Source organism: Rhinolophus ferrumequinum, chromosome 13, assembly GCF_004115265.2.
Source record: "Rhinolophus ferrumequinum isolate MPI-CBG mRhiFer1 chromosome 13, mRhiFer1_v1.p, whole genome shotgun sequence".
Lineage (NCBI taxonomy): Eukaryota > Metazoa > Chordata > Mammalia > Chiroptera > Rhinolophidae > Rhinolophus > Rhinolophus ferrumequinum.
This window is the reverse complement of record NC_046296.1, coordinates 31976141-31998994: the sequence shown is the minus strand read 5'-3', so window position 1 is coordinate 31998994 and position 22854 is coordinate 31976141. Positions and strand designations below refer to the sequence as shown.

Sequence of the window (22854 nt, the reverse complement as noted above, 5' to 3'; positions counted from 1 at the left end):
ATAGAGGAGGGATGACTACTTTTATTGGTGTAGATCCTGAACAGCTTCCCAGAGGAAATGATTCTGAGCGGGGATTTGAGAGTTGAATAGGAGTTGGCCAGGAGAGAGTGTTCTTGGTGCTGAAAGAGCTTATGTAGAGGCACTGAAGTGTGACACTGTGTGATGTATGTGGGAAACTATAACTAGTGGGATAGAGCTGGAGTATACTTCTTTTTGTGGGAGAGGGGTGTTCAGAGCTGGGCAAGGATAGATTAAGGTTGACCTTATAAGCTCTGTTGAGGAACGTAGAGTTGGTTCAATGGGTAAAGAAAATACCATATGATTAGATCTGAATTTAAGAACATCTCCTCCTACTCTATCACAAAGGGCTACAACCATAACTTCCATTCTCTGATTCTTCCCACAGTAGTTTGGGTTAATTCTTTTTCTGTACTTTTTATGCTCTCAATTGTTTATTTTCCTGACTAACACAATGGACAAAACTTCGATATCTGTGTTTTCCCGCACAATCTTCTCCCAAATCTGTTTCATCACTGCAAAGCCAGGCCTTCCTCAGAGGTTCAGCGTGAACCCCAGCCTTTGGGCACAGCCCTGTGGCAGGAAGAACTCCGCAGAATTCAGTGTTGACACCCTGACATCACCAGCTCATATTCTCAGGCAGAAATGGATGCTGCCTGCCTGTCCCCACATCCTGATCCTCTGTTCCTAAGAGGAAATAAGGGCTCTTGACTGATTTCTGGTAAGAGGTGGTGGTATGTAAATCAATGGACAGAGGAATTCAGTGGAAGGGTTTCATGCCTCGTGCTGGACCTCCCAGTTGAGCCCAGGACGCTGTAGTTAACCTCTTATTTGCTAGTCGACCTCCCCATACTGTGTTCTTCCAGTCATTCAGAAAACGTGGTGGGCACTCGTCAGGGACTAAGGAGGCAGCAGTGACACAAATCAGACCTGTCCCTAGCCTTCGGGGAGCTCACGTAGAGCTCTCAAATAGAAGCACAGGATGAACTTGGCTTTGCATTCCTAGCACTGCACCCTCTTGCAGCATCAAGAATGTTCAGTATGTTGACTCATTATATAATGATAGCACACAATTATTCAGCCCGGGAACAGGCACTGTTCTTCATATTCCCACACACGAGCTCCTGAGGTAGGGCTAGGATTATCTACATAGTACACAGGAAAAAAGTGAGACAGAGAATTTCAGTAACTCACCCAAGTCCTCACCGTGAATTAGGGGTGGAGCTGGGATTTGAACCTCATCATTTGCCCTATAAACTATGCTATGCTAAACCCGGTGAATGAAGCTGTATCATCAGTGTTTACATGCTATGGTCCCCAAATAGGCAATTTAAAATTATTTTCTCAGTTGCTTTTGTGGTCCCATTCATACCCCAAATTTCTGCTTTTGCTGAGTCTAACAGGTAGCCAACATTTTGATATCCAGAATATGCTCAATCTTTAAAGCTAGTTGTTTTTTGTGAATGTGGAAAGTGAATTGGCAATCAATGAAAGGATAAGCAGTTGTTAGCTGTCATTCTCTGAATATATATGAGAGCTTTGTTTTGAAGACCTGATGTTTAAACAATTAAGTGCTCAAGACAGGACTTTGCTTATTGTATGGTTGTACTTACCTACACACTGATCTCCTCGCTTCTGATACCCTGGAGGGCACTGACAGGCGAAGGACCCTCGCAAATTGATGCATACTTGGTCGGCTCTACAGTTGTGCGTCCCTGCAGCACACTCATCTATGTCTGTTAAAGACACGCAACGTAGAAAGGGTTTGAGTTGGTTGTGAAGATGTTGGTATATCCTTCATATTGTCCTAATACTTTTCTTAAAGAAACTGACTTTTTACTTTATTTTTAAAATATTACTTTGCAATATTGCTATATTAGAAATATTTAAAAAGATCAACTATTTTGAGTGTTCAAAATAATTTCTCCGATTTAACAAATGTTAACATTTTGCCCTGCTTCCCTCAGCTCTTATTTTGTTAAGAAATGAAATATTTCAGATATAGCGATATAAAGCTATATCTGAAGCTTCGTCCTCATCCCTTTACCCATCCACCTACCACTGTCTTTGTAGGTGTGAATCCTTCTTTGAGATGTTTGTATACTTTTGCTATACAAAGATACACCCATTAGAATATACAGTATTGTTTTGTGTGTTTTAAAATGTAAACAAATTGTATGATACTTGTTTTTTCTACCCACTACATTGCATTTGAGATAATTTGTTGACAACTCTCTCAAATCTGCTCAATAACAGGGTATAAACCAAATTTTAATATTATACATTACCTGTTGTTGTTGTTATTGTTGTTGGTGTGTGTGTGTGTGTGTGTGTGTTCGAACTTTAGGGTAACATAACTGTATAAACCTTTTATTGCAAATTTCAAAATGCAAAGGATTGAAATTGTTAATACTCCTTTAGGAGAGATAGGCTGGTGTAGTGTAAAATACATGTTTTCCCAAAGCATTTCAATTTTGGGAATAATATACTAAAGGTGCCTTAAGGAATAGGTACCAGTAGATTGCAGTTCTAGAAAAGTAAGAAATGCTCTGTCAAAATATAATGAACTTGTTATAATAAATTTCTTTAGGGTCAAAATGTGATGTGAATCTGTGTGCGTACATTTATATTACACAGTAATTTATAAGTGAAATTTAATTTTGCCTTATCTACATCACTTTGCATTCGTTCAGAGCTCTCATATTATGAAGTTAAATATAGCACAAATGAAAGGATTAAGTGATTTTGGTGTTCCTCAACAACTTAAGACTCTTAAGCTTCATTAAAAAATATAGCCTTGAAATTCCTTGATGACAAATTTAGCATAAAAACTGTGACAAGCTAAGGCAGTCCAGAACATCTCTGTGGTAGGCCCAGGGTGGTGCTTTGGAAGAAATGGGCCAAGAATCGCTAATAAAAAAATGAACCATCAGTTAATTAAAGTTTATTCCTCAATTCCTACCCAAGCTCAGAATGTTGCCATGCATCTTTCTTACATTTCCAAGGAGAATTACTGCACTTACACTACCCAGTAAAATAATAGAGGAAGTTCAGGTTGTAAGAGGGTTGTCCTCAGATACAGGCTTTGAGTAGCTGGGTGTGGAAGTGATAAGGGAGATTCTTTCCAAAAGAAAGAGGGAGTAGAGCTGAAAAATACTCGAGGGATGTATGGCTGTTTATTGGATAATAACCTATTAAAGTATCTGCTTACACAGTTCTTTGAACCTGGTTTTTAAAGTTTGGTGGATTTATTTTTATTTTTTAAATTTTTGTTTTGAAATTTATTATTATTATTTTTATTTTTAAATCAGTTATTATAATTCTGTCCTTTTTAGGTACTATGTAAAGGTGCAGCAATCTTGCTTTGAAAATATCCATTCTTTTTTGTGTCTTTTATTATTTTCTCATATGTACTTGATGAAAACATTTCTACTGAGGTTTCTTTGGAGCTTTATGACTTGCTAATGCAGAAATGACAGCAGAATTCCTATTATTTTATGTCAAGAACATTTGCCAGCATTTGCAGTGATAACAGCCCTGAGAGATACTGCAACGTGAGATTCAGATGTGGCAAGTTTCCTCGGTAAGTGCTGGCCGAAGATCAAGGGCTCAGGGTGGCTGCTGCATTTTCTAAAGGAGGCCTCACTAGTGACTGGGGCTTCTTTCTGAGATACCTCTCTGCAAACCACGCCATCGCATTCCTGATGTTCTACGACTGCCTTCCTATTTTCTGGTCATTCAGTTCTAAGTCTCTTTGATAAATAGGTTAACATTTCCAGTGGAATTCGTATATCATTAAATAGGTTTTAAACATAAAAAAACCTGCTGCCTGGACCTACTCTTTTCTAAGAACAGATCCATTTACCTTCTGAGAAGGATTATTTAATAAAAATATGAGGTAAGTTAAAATAATTTAATAAAAACAACACCAACAGAAAACACCAAGTAAAATACCACAGCCTCCAGTACTAGTATATTCTTTTCCTTTCTCTATCAAAAAACAAACAAAACCGCAATTGGACTCGCCTCACCCGATGATATTTTTCATACATTTTCTACTTAGTTGGATTCACTTTTATTTTAATTGTTTCAGAGGGGAAACCTCCTGAAATTCAATGAAACACAGTTGCCTGAAATCCCCTTTGAGAAGTTATTCCAAAGGAGTCTTGGGCATGATGCTTTGTCGTATACCGTGAACTGGATCTGCTAGTACGCTAAATGACTACATTTTCATTTATGGCTTCTCTGAGTCGAGTTTAGAATAGTTATCCTTTCCTTTGCTCTTAGCAGGTTATCTAATGCTGAAGGACGTATATATATATATATATATATATATATATATATATATATATATATAAATATGAGGTGAGTTACATATATATTTAATAAAATATATATATTCTTTTATATATTAAGAATATATATATATAGAATATATATATATATAGAGAATATATATATATATATAGAGAGAGACGGATTTCTTTGAACTATCTTCAATTATACTGTCAATTTACTAGTTTATTTAAATAATACCATTTTATTATTTTGAAAGTTGTACTTTGAGATCCTGTTATTGCTTATTCACAAAACATATAAGTCATATGAAAAAGTCATAAAAGAATATACAAAGTAATATAAGAATCATTATACATTGTTAAACTCTTATGCTTCTTTTCTACTTGCATGCATTTCTATTGGTCTTAAATATCAGAAAGTTGAATGTGATAAGAAAATGACTAAAATATACATCTATGACAGAAGCTGAAAGCAAAATATCCGTTCCTGCACAGGGGTACCTGTTTATGAAAGCCCTCTGTGGTGAGAGTATCTATAGTGGTGAAAAAGCAATGCTGTATTTATAAGGGAAACTGCTCAGGTCACTCATGATTTTCCTGATTATCTAAGAAAGAAGTACTCTGGGGAGAAGAGTTTTTGTTTTGTTTTTAAACTATCTAAAATTAATCCTTGACAGGTAAGCTCACTAGGTTCTTAGCCATCCGTGGACACATTCCCGTACCCTGGACCCCACGCTCTTTGAGGAAGTGGTCTATGTTTTACTTTTCTCTCCCGTATTCCTAGCACCTAAGCAGAATGCATGAAACATGGTGGATTTTCAATAAATATTTGTTAAATAAATAGATGAATGAATCACGATTGCTGAGAACTGATGTTTAAGGAAAGGATCGATGTTTCATCTCAAGGAACTAAACATTTACAAGGCAGGTTAACAGGCAAGATGTGAGAAAAACAGCAAAATCAGCAAGAGGTCAGCAAATGGAAATGGATGTAAAGCATGGGTGTTGAGAAGCGTGGAAGCTAAGAAGAATAAGTCAACATCAGAGGTGGGTGGCTATGGAAGGTTTGCTGGGATAGGTGCATTTTGAGCAGCCCTTTGAAGAAGATGAGATACATGGATTGACAGAAATAGGAGGTTATTTCGAGGCAGAAGGCAAGTTACTTTAGAAAACACTGACAAGACAGAAGTGGTTGAATGGCTGACCGCTGGAGTCTGCGTAGCTAAAGGGGCTATGTGAGTGAAGCCTGGTGCAGTGCCTGGTTGAAGGTGCTCTAAAATGGTAGTTCAAGTCAGGAGCAAAATTCTGGGCCTTAAAAAATTCTGGGATTAGAGTTTGGGTTAACACTACAGGGAGCAGCTCTGAACTATGTAGACATAGCCTAATGTAAACATTATCAAAGAACAGAATAATAGAGTGTGCTTCCTAACTTATCACAACATGTAAATCAACTCACATTTCATCAGTCTAATGCATTAAGAATAGCTAATGGCAATATTTGGCGATTCCCTCATTTTTCAAAAATGTGCCCGTGTTCTCCCTCCTAGTGATTTATACTATTGCAAGTCCCTCTCTTGCTGACTTTGGCCCCATTGCTGCTTTAAACAATCCCGTCTGATCTTTACTCAGCTCGTGCTCCCAGCCTCTTTGCCACGCTGACCCCCAGTCTATGCAACTGCATACTCAGTTTTCTCTCAAAGCTAATGGAGGCAACTGTGTGAACATCCAGTAAGTCCCTGCTCAGGCCCTTAATTCTCTATGGTTTTGGCTCCTTCCCTTCAGCCTGACTCATATTTCCCAAACCCCTGACTCATGCCGCTTCCTCTCTCTTATGCAACATTTTAATCTGTGCAATGTTCTTTCCATAATTTGATAACTTACCACGACATGGAGTCACTTCAGTGTGTTTTCATGGGCAAACATTTTCTGTATCTTAAATGCCGTAGATGACCACTTAGACTTTTTAAATGTTGTGCTGCTTTAGGTTTAAGAAATAATTCAGAACTACTTTGGAATAAGATACCATCGACCAGTTGTGAGAATGCACTGAAATATGAGGAAGGGGATTGCAATGATTTTGATTCTGTCACTGCCTGTATGATCTTGGGCCACGGTATCAATTTTTTTCTCTCTCTCTGCTTCTCCGTCTGTAAAACACACTGTCTATCCCTAATGATAGTGCAGAATAAAAAAAAGAAATTCAGAATCTTCAAAATATATCTTTTTGTTTCCAGACTGTAAACGCTTAGAGTAAAATAACCATGTCTTTACTAGTCTGTGTGGGACACTGTGTATACTCTGTAAATATTATTTGACGGTGCTGTCCCTTGAACTCCTGTGGTTAAAGCAAATGTAGTAGTTGGATTCCAATTGCTGCTCTTTATTGATCTGTGTGGATTTAAAATTTTGTTATATTTTCCCCAACCATGCTGATTTAACCTCATAAATGGAGTAAAGTAAGGGAGAAAAGGTCAAGCCTTCATGTTTGTTGTAAAGAGGGGTTTCTCTACTCCTGGCCTCTTTCTTTCCTTTTCCCGCCCTCCCCCTTCATAGTCTTAATGATTTAGAGAGACATCCATCTGCTTCGAGTGATTGGTCCTAATCCTTTTTAGTGACAAGACAATAAATTAATACCTAACAAAGTACTCTTTTTATTTACTCTGTGAAACTTTTTAAACAGAAGGGATTCAATGGGTGAAGATCTTATAGTTATTTGGGGTATTCAACCTAGTTTTCAATATAATCCTGGAAGGTAGGAACTATCTCAACAAGAGCTGAGGGCATTGCTGTCTTCTTGCTGCCTCATCCATTAAAGGCTACTGATAACAATAACCTGAGTAATCAAGACATTGCATTATGCTGATTGAAATCTGATTAAGAAGGTGTGTAATATTTTATATAACTCCCTATACACATCTGTTAAAATTCTAAAATTAATTGGTGTAAAAATTGGTAAATGCTTGGCAATCTTTAAACACACATTATTTGATTAGGAAATCAGATCTACAGGCCTCTGGTTTAATCTTGTTAATCGCCCTGTGGAATAAGTGGTCACGTCATCCACAGTTTATGGGTGAAGCAGGTGGATGTCACTGAAATGTAGATTGGTGAGGTAACCTGACTAAGGTCATACAGAGCAGAAATTCAAACCCAAAATTTCCATTTTGCCTGTGCATTTTAGGTTTCCAGAAAGACTTATTCCAGAAAGACTTATCCAAACCTAAAAGTTCTGGGTAACAGTTTTATTGTAGATATATATATATATATATATATATATATATATATATATATATATATATAATTTTTCTTAGAGTTAAAGAGAGGGTCCTTAGTCTGTAGCATCTTGATTCTTTCCTTGCGTCTTTCTTCTATGTTGAAATAACATTCATAACTCTCCAAGTCTTCTGTTTCCCTCCCCAGTCCTTAGCCAATTATCAACAATTTTTGTCAAAGACTTTCTATTTCCCTTGCTGCTTCTTTCATAGTACTGGAATCAGATTTATCTGGGCCAAATGCCCAGTTCTAGTTAGCATTTCACCCTTCTGAAATTATCAACCAGAATTCACCCAAGCTAAGCAGTTCTAGTGGAAAAAATAAATACTGATATTAAGTAACAAAAAAGGACTGTCTTCATCCATGGCCAGCGGCAGATTTATAGTTCTAGATTCTTATCTGTTCTGGCAAAACAGATTGTTAATAATTTGGTGTGCTTTAAATGATCAACAAAAATATCACCAAAATCAACAAATATCAGTCTTGATAGTTCATATTTTTGTTTTAGAAAGTGAAGTGGCAAATCAAGTGTCCTGGAAGTCCTTGGCATTGCACTGTGTTCTATCAGAACCTTGAAATACGCTGTTCCCATATGGAAAAATGCTACATGTACTTGGAGTTGCTTTTCCAGCAAAGATGATGGATTTACCCTGCAAATCGACCCTCTCCTACCTAGTATCCTCTGTGGCTAGTGGTATTCATTTGCAAGATGATTGGATGAGGTTAGACATAGGGTTCATGAACGTGGGGGAGAAAACCAACTCATGTGTGTGAACAATCAACTCATGACTCATCTGTACTCGGCACAGACCAAATGAACGAATCGGTCGTAGGCTAAAACAGGAGAAAGAGCCAGGGAACGAAGGCCTTAATTCTCATCCTTCAGGTCTTTTCACACACTGGCTAAGTGAAGTTTACTGCTTTTAGAATCTTAAAGAAAAAACATTTTCCACTGACAAATAATTAATTGTCAGGGATGTTCTCTGGCATCTCTGTCACAGCCAGCTAACCTCCCCCCACTTTTTTTCTTAATTATTCAAATGTTTGGGAAAAGATGAACCTGGTATTTGGGATGATATTATAACCAATCATCAATCTGCAAAACTTGTGGAGATAAAACTGTATTTTGAAGCAAGCAGCACCATCAGTCTTTGTTTCAGGGTGGCTCAGTACCAGGAATTAAAGACCTCCGTGTGAAAGTTCAAGTCCAACCCCCACAAGCTGGGGGCCTGATTCTAACTGGATGGCCTTCAGAGGAATTATGATCCCACCTTATCGTGAGATGCTTATGCACTGACATTTCAATTGTGTTTTCCTGGAGCTCTATCATTTCACCTTACCCCTCTCACCCCCTCACATCCCCAGCTCCAGATCAAACCCCTGGACAGTGATGAATGGAGACTGACTACACTCAACTGAGTCCACCATGCCCTGCCTGAGTACTGTGATCTGTTTCTTGGCTTCTTTCCCCCAATCCTTACAGCCAGATTAGTCAGTCTCCTTAGCCCAAAGCATACACATTCCTGGCTTACTCCCTCAGGCCAATCATCACTTGAGGTCACATAAGCCCCTGGCTATGGCAATGCCAATTGTAACAAGCAGGGCTTGGTGACCTCCTAATTGCATGAAACCAATTACATTGTACTTGTTGTTCATTCAACAATAGACAGCTTTTGTGCCCACTAAATTGAGGCATACTACTAAATTTGCTGAGTGTAATTTGGCAGCACTTCTGCAAATCACTAACTGCCTAAGGTTTTTGAAATAAAGCATATCTTTGTGCCTCTTGCCCTTCAGAGCACGTTACCTTCTTGTGTGTATTTTCCTACCCAGTTCATTACAGCTTACTTATGATGTTTCTGTACAGTGTTTCCCCATAGGCCTCTGGGCCCTTATGGTTTTCTGAATTCCAAATGGAGCAGAAAGGTAGGATGAATGTATCTGTATGTGTATGTGTGACTCACCAAATTTGCACTAAATACCTTTTTTCTTTTCTCTTTTTGATTCAAAATTCCAGCACAATGAAAAGCAATGAAAGCATAAGTATGTAGGTAAATCTAAATGAATATTGAATATATAAAACAATAATAGCCAGATCTTTTAGGATTTATAAAATATGTAGAATGAAAATGAGAATAGTAGCATATAAATTGGCAGCAGGGTGAATGGAGTTTAAGTAGTTCAAGGTCCTTGCATTGTTTGGGAAGAGGTAAAAACTACTAATTTATTTTAGATTTTAGTAAGTCAGGGATACTCATTAAATTAATCCCAAGGGAAAGCTCTAAAGAAATAGTAAAAGAGTATAAAACTACAAAGGTAATATGGGAAACTAAAATAATACAAAATACTTCAGCATTTTAGAGAGAATGGAAGAAAGAAAAGGAAACTAAAACATGCCTAATAGAAGGCAAATACTAAAATGGTAGTTTAAACCTAAACATATCAATAGTTACATTAAATGTAAGTGGATCAAATGCTCTTACTAAAACCCCAAATTCTCAGGTTGATTAAAAAAACAGAAGCCATATATGCTGTTTTAAGAGACATAATTTAAATATAAGGACACAGATAGATTAAAGAAAAAGGATTGAAAATATACCACGTGAACGCTAAACTAAAGACCTTTGGCTTTGCAATATTAATATCAGACAAAGTTGACTTTAAGGGAAAAAAAGATTAGTAGTGAATAAAAAGTAACACTATGTAACGATAAAAATTTTAGATCCCAGGATAATATAGAAATTATAAATTTTACTACACTCAATCACTTGGCTTCAATATAGATAAAACGAAAAAGGATAAAACTAAAGGGAATAATGCATAAACATAATTATATTAAGAGATGTAACATACTTCTCTCAGTAACTAAAAGAATAGGCATACATATTCAGAAATGAATAGAAAATATAAATAATGATTAAAAACTGAACTGATTAGCATATATAGAACACTGCACAGAATAAATACATAACTGTTTCAAGTATTGAGGGAACATAAAAATTAAACGATTATGTACTGGCCTTAAGGCAAGTTTAAATAAATTTCAGAAATTGCAATGTACAGAATTTTATTCTCTAACTACAATGTAGATAAGATAGAAACAACAGTTACAACAAAACTAGAAAAATCCCCTTATTTTGGAAAAGAAGGCACATACTACAGAACAACTTATGGCTTGAAGAAGATAAAATTGAAATTTGAGACTTCTTCAAACAGTAAAAATGCAAATATTACATATCAAAACCTGTGGGTAAAAAATGCCAGCCCATAAGTAGGCCTACAGCCCCTCCTTTTTCCTTACATCATTCTTGACTTTTCCCCCACTATACTCAATTTACAAGAGAAGCATATGCAGATGAGATTCATATCTGAGATGATCCCCTATGAGAGTCGACTTTAGAGTTTTGAGGGCTGCTAAGCAAGAAAAGAAGGAAACGATCTTGACCACGTCTTTCCAAAGGACAAAACTAGAATAAATTTGGTAGAAATTCAAGGAAGGCAGATTTCAGTTCAGAGTAAGAAAAAAATGTTGTGGTCACTGGACATTTTAATATATTAGGATGTGATGAGGTTCCTATCACTGCAAATGTGCATATGGTGCAATGTGGATCCCAGCAGTGGGTGGAGGATTTGACTAGTCATTTGTGTTTAAAAATGGTGTTAAAGTGCTGCAAGCAAATATGGCAGAATATTAACAACTTTTGTATCTGGATAGTGTGTATTCAACGTTCATGGTATTGTACAGTTAAGTTTGAAAAAGTTCATAAAACAAAATTGAAAAAGAGATGCTGCCACCTCCCTAATATGGAAAGCTGTGAGGATTCAACAAAATTGAAATCTGTACTTTTTCTCATTTGACACCGAGTGCATACACATATATCTTTTTATAGTTGTGAAGCTTACTTTTTATACCTTTATAATGTATCCTCTAACATCTGAAAAACTTGCTTGATGATAAAGTATAGCAAGGAAAGAGCTCTTCTTAAGTGATTATTTATTCCCTCCCTCTTCCTTGAGCAAGGAAATAGTTAAGAAATCCTAGACTTATTATTCTTTGTCCTGTTTTAAGAATTTTTCAGGAAGACTCTGCAGCCTTCATCATATTAAGACACAAGATTATTCAGCGATAAAAATGTTAAATGTGAGCAACTATCAACTTGTGCCCAAATCTTTAACATACCATTAAACCAAGTGAGATTTGACTTCTTGGTTTTGTTCCAAATCAACACTATAGTTAGCATTTTCCCTAAGTTATTCACGAATTGTCATGCATACTTGAGTTTAATTTGCTGATAAATTGTGTTTGATATACATAAGCTGTGGGATTTTCCCCACCTTTCTGTGTTAAAACACTTTCAGTATTGTGAAGCAATAGCATTGAAATAACACCTCAGTATTAGTTTGAGGAATACCTGAAGGCAAAGAGGAAAAAAGAAAACACGGTTCCATAAAAGTACGACCCTGAGAGGGTTTCAATTCTGAATGCTTCTCAAAGCTAATGCATAAAATAGTCTTTGGACTTTAAATAAATTTGTGGGCATTTTACCTTCTATTTCTATTGGGGACATAAATAAATTTGGACCGATTCTCTAAGGTCTCTTTTAGTTTTAAGACTCTGAAATTCAGCTCACTTTGCTGAATTCCTTAATGCTATTATAAAAAGTATTCATTGTTCAGCTCTTATCTCTTCTTCCCTCTCTAACTGAAAACGAATCCTGGGAAACCTGAATAACATGCTCTCGCTTTTTGGGGGCTATAATCATCGGTCTCTATACCTTCTTCCCTTCTTTTTCATTTTTCAGCAGTGACTTCTCCCTCTTTCTACTGTGCAGAATCAAAGGAGGGTCTAAAGTGGACTCATCTTTTGAATAGGATTGAATGGCTCTGTTAGCAGAGTGAGATGAATAGAAAGTTCTCCTCAATGTTTAAATGCACTGCTGTGTACTTGTAAAGCTACATACCTGTCAGGAATTTAGAGTAGCTTAATGCCTGTTTAGCAGCATAAACTCTGAAGAAAAAAATCTCACAGGGAAACATGCCCTGTACACAGTTTCTATGCCTGTGGAGTACAAAGGGAGATGGACCCGTGCCAGCTGTGCAATTGATGTGTTAAAGGTAGATGCCAAACTAAGGCAGTCTTTAAGAGAATTTCTTGGCATGAATAAACACAGATGAAAAAAAGGACTACATTCTTAGATCTGTTATATATACTTAAAATGGTTACTGCATGAAGCACATCCGTGGAGCCTATCACAGTCCAAGTTTTCGTTTTAGAAGAAAATGGAAAAATTGAGCAATTCATATTGTTAATTTAAAAATTAGCCTAGAATTATTTTTCCTTAGAAATGCAATAATTTGTTTGTGGAAACCTTTAAATGCAAACCTTTGGCTTCAGCCACATGCTGTGCGTGACTGTGAGGCTGCCAGATAGGTGTAAGGCGGCCCTCTGTCAGTGACCTTCAACTATGGATCTCTTTCTATGGCTTTAAGAAGGAGAACAATCACACTATTTTCTCACTGTATAGTCTTTTTAAGTTCTAAATAATTTTATGGGAGATTGTATCTTTCTTTAGTTGCTTATGCTAGCTTTTTTTTTTCTAGCCTTATTATACCAGGAATTTATCATACCAGGAATTAGAGTTTATGAGAGGACTTGTTGATCTTTTGAGAAAGTCTGAGAACCACAGAATAAAATATTTTCTTATGCAACTCACTGACAGGAAGATATGAAATATGATTGAGACAAAAGAGTGGTTAAGATCATGGGTTTTAGAGTCAAATAGGTCTCAGTTCAAATTCAAGCATCACCACATTTTACTTATGTGTCTGGGGAAAATTATTTAACCTTTCCAAGGCTCTCCAGCACATCTGTCAAGTAGGGATAATACCCATTTCATAATGTTATTGTGAAGACTGACTGAACTAATACACACCCCAAATAGTACCTGGTTGACACTAAGTGTTTCTTAAATTGTATTGAAGATTGTGAAATGACTACAGTTGGTGTATTTCAGATTGGTACTTCTATTATATACAGAAGGAAGGAAGCAAGAAAGCTGCAGAAAATCAGGGCTTTTAACAGAATTTTCTATGTCCTTGCATATAATTACACATCCTATCTTCATTTCCTTGCTCAGTGTCAGATTTTGAAGGTGGTCCCTCATGACTGAAATCCAATTAGAAAGAACACCATATTGAATGACTTTCCTTCCTTTGGCATATTCCAGATGAATGGATTCAAGAACAGGCAAATCAGCCTTTCTTTCTTAAGGTCACTTCTCATTAGAGAAACTGCAAGTATTCAAATAAAAGGGATCTGGCAAAACAAGAGAATCTAAGATCTTTTGCTTTTCATAATATGTTGTGATATAAAAGGACAGTTAAAGGCTATAGGACCCTTTCGCAGCAATGGAGTGTTAATGGTTATAAGAACTTCGGCTACTTAGTAAGCATACCTTTAATTAGACCTCTAATTAGAACCTTGGAGACAGAATTTTTGTGTGAACACATTATAGCGATGAAAAAGTGATGAAAATATAAATTTCAGCAGCAGTTTTTATTATATTAACTATGTCAGGGACAGTATGGTCATTGTGTTTCAGGCAGTGATGAAATTATACATCAGAACCAGAGAACACATGGGGAATATTTTCAAATGCAGTGGAAATAACTGCATGGAAAGTCAGGACAAATATTTCTGATTGTTTGCTCATAAGGACAAAGCTCAGAGTTAAGACGCTAAGATGAAAACACCAGATGCTTGCTTGGCTTCTCAAATGAGCAAGTCCCAGGAGTTTCTATAGACCATAATGGTAATCTATATCACTAGTAGTTAACAAAGCATTCATTCAATCTTATCACACAGGACAGTTTGATTTGGAGTCAATTTTTGTTTTTTTTTTTTAATGCTATGCTAGTAACATAGTAAAACCATGGCATATTAAAAAAATATTCTTTTTGAAAATTAGTTTTGGTTTCTTCGAACACCAAATGACTTTCTCCAACTGCTTTCCTTATAGCAATAGGTGAATTATATATGTGAATATGATAGTCTCTTGTTCCCTTCTTAAGGGTATAACAAAGAAAATCTACAAGAAATAATTTAAAGCCTAAGGAAAAACACTATGCTTATGGTGACAGTATGACAAATCTGCAGGTTGGTTACACTGATTTCCTTCTCTGTCATCTTCTTAGCCTGCCTGTCTCCATCTTGCCTTTCTGACTCCTTCCTATTTAAATATTTGACTTTGCATTTGCCGTTTCTCAATTTCACCCTAATTGAATAGATCATTCTTCTAACTTGAGAGCTCTGACTGCTACCACATTGAAGGTAGTGTGAGGACCATCTCCGACGGATGTGTAGGCCTTGGGCACTGCAACTTCAGCAATGGTTTGTGAGTGCTGTTTCTCTGGCCCAGCACTGTGGCTCTCCAGTGTTCCCCACCCCCCAGCCCCAGGAGCTCAGCAGGGCTGCCTCTGCCATCCTCATCTCCTCAGTGAGGCTGGGCCTCAGAACTCCAACCTGCCAGCTAATCTTGTGACTATGCAAGCAGATGTCAATAAAATGCAGGAGGTCCTGTATGGTTGGTTTGAACCTCATGGCGGCATAGCAGGTGGTTTCCTATACAAGCTAGTCTTGTCCTTAGATTCCCACTCACCAATGCCATCTTATATGACCCCCCACACCAGCCAGGTTACATGCTGCCCCATGCAACACACACGTTGGCACTTGTCTGCCTTTGCCTGTGAGCTTCTCTGCAACCCCTCTGCCTTAACAGAATAGATTCCCCTTCAAGGGCCAGCTCCCACCCACCTTCTTTATGCTGCTTTTCCCAGGTCCTTTTGTCCAATATAAGATCACTACAGAAAGCAGCTTGTCCAACTCATCTTTGGGACAGCTGTATCCACACATTATCTTTGTTAAGAAAGAGGAGTAGCAGCAAACATGCAATCTCTGGAAAGTCAACTGCCTTGGGGAGGTCTTGGACGACTGCTCCCCATCTCACCTCAACTAGAGCCACTTTAAGGGTAAAGGGGTGACCCTAGCACTTGGTCTGGCACAGGGTCCTAAACAGTTCTGCTCTGACTACTGAATTCTGGCATTTTCCATTAGGAAACCAGCAACTGGATAACCCTAGTGGCCACATCAGTGGCCTATATATAATTTTGTAGCCTCAGTTTCTTGAAGGTACCAATTTAGCTCGCCATTAGATTTGATACATAAATTCTATGATTGTTACATTATAAAGTGGCAAAACACAATAAATAACACTCAATGCTTCCATAGTATTTATACAATTATATTGCCACTACAACAAATTTTTTATAGGACTATGGAATGCTGTGCCAAATAAAGAGAATGTGTAAAACTTTTTGTAGCTTCTGCAAAGGCTGGGTTACAGTTTTACTTTCAAGCTAGTCTCCCAATAAGTTTTAGTACAAACTTTAAGGTGGAACAAACCTCAAGTCATAAAAATCCTCTAAGAGTTACAGTTATATTCTGTGTGGACAAAATCATAATGGCCAGGAATGAGGCACTAAATGCAGAGTGGATTTTTAAGGCTGGTGTTGACATTTTTAGCCTTTCCTGAGCTAAGATATTTTCCTCAGCATATTATATTTCATAAAAATTTAAGCTTACAAACAGAGCTGTGTTATTTTTAGAATGAAATCCATACTTAATATGCCTTTGAGGCAGTGTTATAAACGGAGAATAAAACCAACCTTAATTAGTTACAGTATAATTACCTAACTGGGTTAACAAATTGAGAACTCAGAAATAAGTTTTGAAAACAAATGGTGTGTTTACTTCTGTGAACAAAGAGGGTGGCCTTCATTTGGATTTACATAAGGAAGTAAATTGGTATCGGGCATCTTTGACTTGGTGCAGAGGAAATCTGATTATGTCATTTCCCAGCATCTTCAGGACGAAATCGAAACTTTTTAACCTGCGATGCAAACAAAGCCTTCGTGACTTGAGTCCTGCCTAACCTCATGTGCTGCACGGTGAATCATGCAGGACACTTGTCCCCTTCTTCTGTCTTCTATTTATGACCTTAGCAAATGCCATTCCTCCTGCATGGAACATTCTTTTGCCTTCCCTCCTTCCCTCCCCCAGTTGGTCAAAGGCTCATTCCCACAACTTCCTAAGACGGAGGCTTGGCGTTACCTTCTCTGTGAAGTCTCTAAAATGGGACTCAAAATGCCACATTGTAATTACTGTCCAATTCCTCATAAACTACGCACTCTCTGAGGGCAGGTACTGTAACTTTTTATCTTTTATCCTCAGCACCGACTGTGCTTTGCGTACAGTAGTTACTCAACTCAGATTTGTTGAATAATCTCACTCTGAAGTTACGTTTAGGGATCCAGCTTCAGGATGCTTACATTATGGTCTTCTGCCACCTCCCAAAGTGTAAACAACAAAGCAAATGTGAAAATTTTCTTCCCCTGTCTTATTATTCCCAAATCCAATATAAAATAAAAAATAAATCCAGACAACTAACACATCATCTTCGGCAGTCCCCACTCTTGAGAAGGAAAATAACAGGCATGACTATTGTTTATGAAGTGTTCCAGAATGGAAACTTAACTAGGTCAATAAATGGACAAACCAAGTGTTTTACCTTTGCAAAATTCTAACTGTGAGTAGGTCTTCAAAAACAAACAAACGAAGAAACAAACAAAAACAAACAAAAAACCAAAAAAACCCAAAAACCAGTATCACGACTTAGTGAAGTGAGATCTAAATCCAGCTAAAACTCTTTTGGATTCCATAAACTAAACTACATATTCTTATTCTCTTAAGATTTTGCTTTATTAGCTTAGCTGTCTAGCCTCACCCCTACTCCCAAACAGCCATTCCCCTTTTTGTACTTTATTTAGCTTCTTATTGTTAAACTAAAGGTGATTTTTAACTGGAAAATTCATTTCCCCTAAACACATCAGGAGAACTTGTTGCTCTCCTCTATTTAGAACCACATTATTCCTTAGTTCATGTTTATATGCAAAATAGATGGTAGGGGACTGATAGGGGAGAGTGGGCCTATTGATAATTGCCTCTTACCATAATTTCTAAAATTGCAAAAACCATGTTATACTCAGGGCACGACTCTGCTTAGGTTGTGTTCATTGCATTTTGCAGTATCACAGCCTTAAACATGTTAAAATAAGAATAAGTAGTGTTAAAGGTCTATGTTTAGCCACAGTTTGCAGACAGAGACTTGCTCCTTATTCCTTCAGTCATGTATTATGACTAATGAACATTCTACAGTTTAATGGATGTAGGCATGAGGCAGAAAGGCTGATTATTCAGAAGATCTGTTCAGTGCTTATTTAATTCCTAATTGGTTATTTCATGGGGTGCAGGAGCTGAAATTGCACCAAAATCTTATTAATTTAGAATTTGATGTTTACCTTTGCAATTTGCATATCTATAACTATATTGCTAAACAATATTATTATCCTACTTGGAGTGGAACTTGTTTAAAATCATCATTTGACTCAGAAGAAGCACTTGCCTGCAAAAATAATGACTGTGTCAGTTAGAAATAATTTTAAACAAATTTTTATAATCCTGAACATAATTCCTGTGGATCAAACTCTCTTTTTATGCCTCTTATTAGTATTGTTACTATATGTACAGCACTTGAAAGTTAACGCCGTTCTTTCTCAAGAAACTCACCCACCTTTAAATAAACCAGACTGACATACGACCTCTCCATCCCTGTTCCCCTCCCCAGTCCTATTAGAATGATTTAACACATTTAACCATGTGTGTATACTTATTTTTCTTCCTCATCCTACAACTCTCTTGAGGTAGCATTTTCATTATGTCACTCCTTGCTCAAAATCTTTCACTAGTTATGACAGCACTAAATCTAAACGGCTTAACCAAGCATTCAGGGTTCTATATAACTGTCGTCTAATGACTTCCTATCTTCTTTCCTGCCTCCCTGTAATAGCCCTCCTTTCCCTCATCTCAATGACACCAATACTGTCACCATTCTTTTGTATACGGAGCGTCTACCCAGCAGAGCCCGTCCTTTGTCTTCGGGATTCTTCACATCCAGTTCATCCTTCATGACCCTGATGACGTCTACTTTCTCAACAAAATCCTAACCAGTCTTGGTTGCTGTATCCAGTCCCTTCTCTGGACTCCTCCAGTGCCTTTTGGTAACCACCATCTACCGTGTATTACACAGGGACTGAGGCTCTCATTTAGATTTTGTGGACTTAAATTGTTAACTTGAATTACCTTTATCATTTAATTTTTTACAATCTGAACTTAATTACCATTTCAGATAGACTGTAAAGTTTTTGCAAGAAAGGTGGAGTGTAGGTGTTGAGCACAGTTTGAACACATACTAACTGAATGCTGTGGTGCATGAATTGATGTGTAAGTGACGTAAAGTTGAACAAATGAATGCATGAATGGTGCAGATTTCAGGGTATACATGGAAAAATATATCCTAAATTTACTCTAAAAATTTGGGGTCTAGTGAGGGAAAGAAAGTCAAGGCTCTTGATATTTAAGGGATCCTTCAATGCCTACAGGACAAAAAGTAATGTGTCTAGCAAGAAAGGCTGGAGATAGGCTCTTTTGGTTCCATAATCTCTCAGTTGAGCCCTGTGTGTTTGGGAATTTAAGATCAGCATGAAGTTATGGTGACAACCTGGCCACACAATGTCTCCCTTGCCTTTTACCCAAGAGGAAATGGTGACCTCATTCTTTGGGAAGTGGACTCTCCTCCAAAGCATTTGATGACTGCCTTTCTAAAAGAGTAAATGAAATGCAAAACGGGGGCAGAACAGACCCAGTCTTACTCAGAGAGCATGCACCAGTTCTGGTGGTAAAGTCATTGCTGAGTTTTATATATATATTTTTTCTTCTGAACCTTTTAAAAGATCAACTCTGGTTTCAGTTTAATTTTTTTTTTTTCAAAAGAAACCTACATGGCCACTTCAAATTTGTTCCAGATGGATTTAGTCATAGAATGATTGATTATCCACTCAGTTGTGAGCTATGTGGTTAAGCTCAGAAACCTACAACAAACTGGTTTGGAGCAGTGTTTCATGGTAAGTGGCAGAAAGGATAATCCTTAGGCTGTCATTTTAGAGTTAGTGATGAGGAAAGAGGAATTTAGTGGGGCTACTTATGTCAAGAGAATGTATTAGCAAATGGATGGCTGGATATGAGGAAATCTTATGAGCATAATGTGTTCCCCCCCACGCCTCATCCCTCCAGACTTCACAGTAAAGGGAACCAGATATGACTGGGAGACCCCCTGAGGGCTGCCCCAGCTCTCACTGCCTGCTTCATGGACCAGACCAGCCTCCCCAGGATGCTCTAGGCTCGAGGCCAGAGGCTGGCCTCTACCTAGCTGCCGAGACACCCATTTATATCCCACTACCTACTCAACAGGCCTACCGAGGTTTTTATTATTGGCATCAGAGACACCTGGACAAATCTGGAAAATAATTCTTGCAGAGAGTGACCGAGGAGGAAATGTACTACACTCCATACAGAGCTGTATTATGCACTTTAAAAAGTAATTTAAGAACATTTGGTCCATTTCCATGTTCTTTAAGAGGGGGGAAAGAAACACCTTCCTTTGACTAGCTCCTTTTAATAGCTGTATTAGCTTTTTCTCTATTCTTTCCCTCTGGTTAATTCACAATCTGGCTACTAGAATATTCTTCTAGGGGAAATTGGATGTGGCTGGTGGCCTTCCCTACATGGCACTATTTTACAGGTCCTCCCACACATGGTTCAATTTCTTGGTTTCCACCTTCATTGATTTTCCTGTTTTTGCTCACTTATCTTTTCCTTTTCCTTAACGCTATTCTACTAACTTAGTGCCTTCTTGTTGAAAAACAAACCATTATTCTGCCTCTTATTAAGATACCTACTCCTTAGAATCCCAAGAAATATCGTGTTGGGTTTAATGGCTTCTGAACTTTTAATGATTACACAACACATTTATTATAATCTTAGGATATGTTTAGCGCATGTCGCCTAGTAAACAACTGAGGCAAAAGAAAAGATGTAAACATATTTAGACATGAAAATGACAATTCTAGGAGCAGGCTTTTGAATAGGCAGTAGGAAGAAAAATGTAACCAAAACAGAACACAGATTTCTCTGGGAGATGGAGAACATTTTCCATGATTCCCTGACAAACACAAATATCACAGATGTCTAGGACAAAAGTTAACATGAAGCAAGAACAGTTGAAATTTCTTTTATGCAACAGGCATGTGAGTACATGTTAATCTGCAAAAATAAAGGTAGTTTTTATGTTTGCTCATACAGTTTTTATTACGTGGACATTGTTTATTGGTAGAGTGGGGTAAAGGAAGACTTTTATTAAAAAGAAGTTTTAAAATAAAGGAGGTAGTTATGATTATTTAGGAGTGGTTTTGGAAAGAATTCATAGCATTTTAGAAATCCCAGGTCCATGAATAAGAAAAGGGTACATTCATATAAAAGGAGCTGTTAGAAGCAGCAAGGTTCTTCTTTTGGACAGTTCTCCGCCTATTTCAACCCCACCCATCAGGCTGCATATCTGAATGAGTCATCCATTCTCTTGCATTGCTGGGAATGTGGGTGCACTTTGCTTTTTAGCTTATATTTTGTTTTTTGAAATTATTTACAATTTTAGATTTAACTTTAAAGGTTTGGTTGGAATCAGTGCAGGGGGAGTCTTAATGACAGATTGTGGTCGTCAGCTTCTGACGTAACTCGCAGGGATGCCATACTCCTGGCATTCTTGCCCTTGAATGTGGGCTGGATCTAGTGACTTGTTTCTAACGAACAGATTATGGCAAAAGCAATGAGTTGTCACTTGGGTGACCATGTTACAAAAACTGTGGCTCCAGTCTTATTAGGACTTTCTCTCTTGCTGGCACCTTCTCTTGCCCTTCACTTCCTTACAGAAAGGAAGAAGGCTGCCATGTTGTAAGATGCTCTTTGGAGAGGTGTATGTGGCAAGGTATTGAAGGAGGAAGAACTCGTGAGGAAAGGAGGCAGGAAGTGAATCCTGCCAACAACCATGAGTGAGAGAGCTAGAAAGTGGGTCCTTCCCAGTCAATCCCAGAGACAACTGCAGCCTTGGGAAAGACCCAAAGCCTCATGTTCCAGCTCAGTCACATCTTGATTCCTGACCCAGAGAAACTGTGAGATAATAAATGTTTGCTGTTTTAAGCCCCTAAATTTTAGAGTACTTTGTTACGTGGCAATAGGTAACTGGCTGACAAACTTCCTTATGGTTTCTGTGTGATGGATAATAGTGCGTAAGCTCAGGAAAGACTGGTTGCTTTAGTTGTAAGCATGGTTAGAGTCTGAGAGGGGAAAAAAAAATCCCAAAATGTGACATGAAGAAACTTATAGACTTTAAAGAGATTGTTCTTTGCTGAAAGGTCATCATGTCCCCCAGTGAAGGTATTAAATCAATTCAAAACCAAGAAAATACAAAGGAGCCTGTAACATTTAGTGTTGTGTTGGCAACTTTATATTTTAAAGGAATTTATATGAATACATGCAAAGAGTATAATTACTGTGCACCAAAATAAAAATAACTGCTTTGTAAGCTAGGATTGAAATGGAGTCCTGGGAGTGGCTTGAACCATAGTAAATGCCCACTACACTGCCTGGGAAAATGGCTGCAGTGAACCAGCTTTTAAAGCTTCGGTGATTTGGTCCAGGCTTTTAGCAAACAACCAGTACTAGAGGTGAACTGTTTTGTCAATAAAGAGTCAAGTCATTAGAACTGTGTGTTTTTTTGTTTCTGAGTCATTAATGCTATTATAATCACAGAATGCACCTACATTCTTCTCAGGGCAGATTTTAACTTGCTCTGGTATGTTTTCCTGAAAAAAAAAAAAAGCCATTTGAAAGGCAAAGAAGAACTCCTATCAATAGAAACAATTTAAATTCCAGGCATATATCAGTTATGCACCGTACAGTTACCAAACTCCCAAGGTTTGTAACTTAGACAAAGCATGCTCTCTCTACTCTCTCATTCTTTCTCTTGTTCTTTTGATATAATGTTGAATAAGAGCTGGAAAGGACAACTCTTAATTTTAACAGCTGAGAAAGCCGAGGCCCAGAGATGTTAACTGGGTTAATACAGTCACTTAGGGGCCAACCCAGATGGGGACCTTTGTCTCTTGCTGAATTTCATCAGGTTTCTGCTGCCAAAGACTATTTTCTGGGATCTTCTGGAGCACTCAAGCATTAAGAACATTCCACTATAGGAGAAAA

At 37.6% G+C, this 22854-nt stretch overlaps 1 protein-coding gene across 3 annotated transcripts in view; it reads right to left on the bottom strand.

The window, feature by feature from the left end:
* Positions 1 to 22854, bottom strand: part of EFEMP1 (EGF containing fibulin extracellular matrix protein 1) — a 56112-nt gene that overhangs the window by 14780 nt on the left and 18478 nt on the right. For all 3 annotated transcript variants that reach the window (XM_033125061.1, XM_033125062.1, XM_033125063.1), the window contains exon 5: positions 1632 to 1754. In XM_033125061.1, the coding sequence (XP_032980952.1) occupies positions 1632 to 1754 (123 nt within the window). The remainder of the gene's footprint in view (positions 1 to 1631; positions 1755 to 22854) is intronic.